This window comes from Ruditapes philippinarum, unplaced genomic scaffold (assembly GCF_026571515.1).
Source record: "Ruditapes philippinarum isolate M1 unplaced genomic scaffold, ASM2657151v2 ctg13056_1_1_1_1, whole genome shotgun sequence".
Taxonomy (NCBI): domain Eukaryota; kingdom Metazoa; phylum Mollusca; class Bivalvia; order Venerida; family Veneridae; genus Ruditapes; species Ruditapes philippinarum.
In genome coordinates, this window is record NW_026859135.1 from 2,716 (window position 1) to 6,508 (window position 3,793).

The 3,793-nt window shown below is 32.9% G+C and overlaps 1 protein-coding gene across 1 annotated transcript; it reads right to left on the reverse strand.

Annotated features, from left to right (window-relative positions):
- Window positions 1-428: 428 nt before the first annotated feature.
- On the reverse strand, window positions 429-3,586 carry LOC132755380 (uncharacterized). Its single transcript, XM_060746249.1, has one exon. The coding sequence runs from the start codon at window positions 2,943-2,945 to the stop codon at window positions 429-431; it is 2,517 nt and encodes an 838-aa protein (XP_060602232.1). The 5' UTR covers window positions 2,946-3,586.
- Between the last annotated feature and the right edge of the window lie 207 nt (window positions 3,587-3,793).

Here is a 3,793-nt window from a genome sequence, read left to right on the forward strand (position 1 = left end):
TAATTTCGTTTAGTAGCCATTCGTGCCGGTCTTTTTTGTTTTTGTACTTTGCCTTTTTTAAGTTCATCTGACTTGGATATTGAATCATGGGTGGTGTTATTGATTTTTTGGAGAGTTTGGTCATCATTTGTGGGTTCATTTGTAATATCAAAAACGGAAGGAGTTAAAATAGTGTCGCAATTTTGTATTGCAGTGACTAGATGATCATTCATGTATTTTTTAGTATGGTTGCTTAATGTAGGAATTTCATAACCTGCGCATAATAATTGTAATTGTTTCTTGGTATAAAACTTATTATTGAAACACTCGGGGTCCCGATAACACGGCAGCTTTGAGTTTTAAATGGGAAACAACCTTTCCTGCAGACTTATCATTTATGATGTCATCTATAGACAAAAGCGTTAGTTTTTTACCTTCTTTTTTCTCCATTACTTTTTCCGGTGGGCTTTTGATTTTTCGATTGTTTGGCTTCTTAAGAAATCTTTTCGAAAATGTGAAGCAGATACATAGATAAATTTTGATATCACTTCATTAAATAATTCCAAAACCAATTCATCAAAAGTGGAGTTGAAAAGTTTAAACCACTGTTCTAATATGTTGCTATCTGCTAATATTTCGCTTTTTACCATTTCTATCGTATTTTTCCCATGTTTGTATAAATTTTGATAAGTTTCAAGTAATCTTAGTTTATGGTTTAACTCTGAAAAGAATACAAATGCTGAGTCAGTTATATTTGTTAACCCTTGTCTTATGTTTTGTTTTCTGGCTGTAGTTTCTAGACTTTGAGGAAATGATGAGTCATTTAATAAATCATAATATGAAGTAATAATTTGATTTAAAAGATCTACTTTTTCCCGAGCAGTTTGAAGTTCTAACGTCTTAGAAAAGTCATATAATGAATTTTGGACTTTCTTTTTATATTTATATTTAATCTTTGCGATGGAATATCCTCCAATATATCGTAAATTCCCTTTTCCTTTTTCATATTTTTCTGTCGGAATAATTCTTTCTGCAATTTCTGAATGAGAAACAGTTTCAGAGAAATTTTCTAATATAGCTTTTTGAATATGAAATGCTGTTGATGTAAATAATGCTAAACCTATTGCCGGATGATAGTTTTCAGTCTTAGATATAACTTTTTGGCAGGAATTGAAGTATTCATCACTTTGTAAATAGCAATTAACCTTTGTACAAAATTGTCGAGCGTGTTTTTGTTGAAATTCTTCATTTTCGTTAAATGAATCGTTGAGAATTTTGTTTAAGTGCAAAAAGAATTTGGAAACCCAACATGAAAAGTCATTTTTTTTATTTTTAATATAGTCTATAGTTTGTGAAACTTGGTCTTGTAGCGGAGTGTTTGAATAATTTTGATTTATTTCATCCAGAATTTTATCAATAGAGATATAATCAGGTATTGGAGAAGCTGATTGCATTATACCTGTAGTATTATAATTGCCTGCTGAAGTATTACATAATTCATTATTTTCTGTTTCAATTTCAGATATGAGTTGAAGAAAATGATCATCATACTCAAAATTTACATCATCATCATCATTTATTTTATCATGATCATGATCATCATTATAATAATGATCATCATTTTCATTATTGAAATTATCCCAATCGATTGGAATGAATAGTTCAGATAATGTTTCTGAAGGAATAAACTCGCTTTTACAGCAGGTGTTGGAAGGTAAAAACAGTTGGGAGTTTGACTCATAAAAACTATATACATGAGGCGGGTGCTTTTTCACTAAATGAGGCCTAAAATTTTTTACCTGCAAATTGTTGGCTGTAAGTGCACGACCAACAGCAACACCAAGTTGACCAGGCACATTGGCATCTTCACAGTCAACAACAACTGATTCAAGTGACATGCCCTGTGATTTATGCATAGTTATTCCAAAAGCAAGAACTAATGGCAACTGTAATCTTTTAGCTAAAGTTTTGCGTGATACTGGGTCCACTTTTGAAAATGCATGGTATGTCACAGTCACTGTTAGGTTACTTTTTTCAAAATGTACTACAACTTCGTTGTCTAATAACTCTTTCAACGTGCCTGTTGAACCATTAACAAGTGTTTCGCTTAAATTGACAACAAGCATCACAGGGCATCCCACTTTGAAGCCTAACCGTTTAGGTGCTTGAAACTTTTGTAAATAAAATGTGTCTCCCTCATCCTTTGCAGTATAAATTTTCAAATTGCCTGGGAAATTGTTAATTTTATCATGATTGAATAAATTTGCTTTGTATCGTGTAGAAAAAAGGTACAATGTGTTTTCCTGAATAGAGATATCTCTTTCTAAAGTTTTGATGTACTGAATTGTTCTTGTACTTAAATTTCCCTTTTCTAGGTTGTTTACACATTCAATTAAATTAATGTCGTTATGTCTAAATATGGTCTTCAGATTGATATGGTGTGGAAAGACATACTTGAAATAATCGGACTGAAAACAATGTTTGCCAGTTTCCCCATACAATTCATCTGGGACTGGTGGAAGCTGAAAAAAGTCACCGGAAAAGATAACTTGCATGCCCCCAAAATACCTCTCATTTTGTCTTACTGACCGACATATTGATTCAACAGCCTCAAATATTCTTTGGCTTATCATAGAGCACTCATCTACTATAAGGATTTGGCAAGATATTATACGCTGCCTTGACTCAGCATATCGTTCGTCAGTACAAATTAGCTTCACTAGTTCACTAGTTTGCATACCACCATCTCCTAAACCACACCACCTATGGAGTGTCTGTGCATTACGGTAATGTGTTGCAGCGATACCAGTACTGCATGTGACATAAATACTTTTACCCTTTTTTAACATGTTTTCATAAAACTGAGAAATAATGTAGGATTTTCCAGTTCCACCCTGACCAGTTAAAACAATATTATGCCCGCTACATGCGGAATCATAAAACAGTTGCTGTTCAGTACTCAACATAATTGAAGCAAAAATGATATTTAAACACTAAATGTAAAAAAAATTACGAAAACAGAAATAAAATTGATATTTAGAGTTTACTGTTTACCTTTTTTTCGCTCGCGAAAATATAGGTCATGTGCACGTGGGTGAGACGACAACAACGTACCTTTTCATTCATTAAAGTTTTATATGAAATTGCTTTTTCCCAGCGGTTTTCCGCTTTAAGAGACGGGAAACATTCCAGTCGTCATGAATTCGTAAAGAAGCATGTGACACCGTTAGGAAAATGTAATTAAATGTGCAAAGCTTAGAAGTAAGGTACGATCGGATAATAACATGGATTTATTTATGAAAAGAATGTATGCATCGACTTATTTACACTAGAAAGAAATGGTATGCGATAACATGAATACTTGAAATTCATGTAGGTCAGTTGTGTTTACATTTCGAAGCTTGGTATCTTCAGGAAATTAAAGCGTTGGTAAAAAATTGACTTTTTTAAAACGTTATGAAATTCGGTTGAAACTTGTTCACGTGTTAGACACTTAACCGTGTCATACTAATATAAGCAAAAATTTAAAACTTATTCTTGTAATAGATAATACTTTTACTTTTTTATATTCAGGGGCGGAGAAGGGCGGGGTCTATACTCCAAGTGTCTGTGTGTGCGGCGGCGTAATAAGGGCACGGTTATGGGTAGTGCCGTGATAATCACACACACGACTTTATGGGCACGGTTATGGGTAGTGCCGTAATAATCACAGACACGACTTTATAATTAATCAGTTTTATCCGAATGATAAATGATGATTATTTTATTCTAAAACCAGTTCTGCGTTTAATGGTAATTTTTTTTTAGAATTCTA

Bases quoted from the DNA above. Each gene is read 5' to 3' on its own strand.
- LOC132755380 (XM_060746249.1), bottom strand. From the start codon at position 2,945: ATGTTGAGTACTGAACAGCAACTGTTTTATGATTCCGCATGTAGCGGG.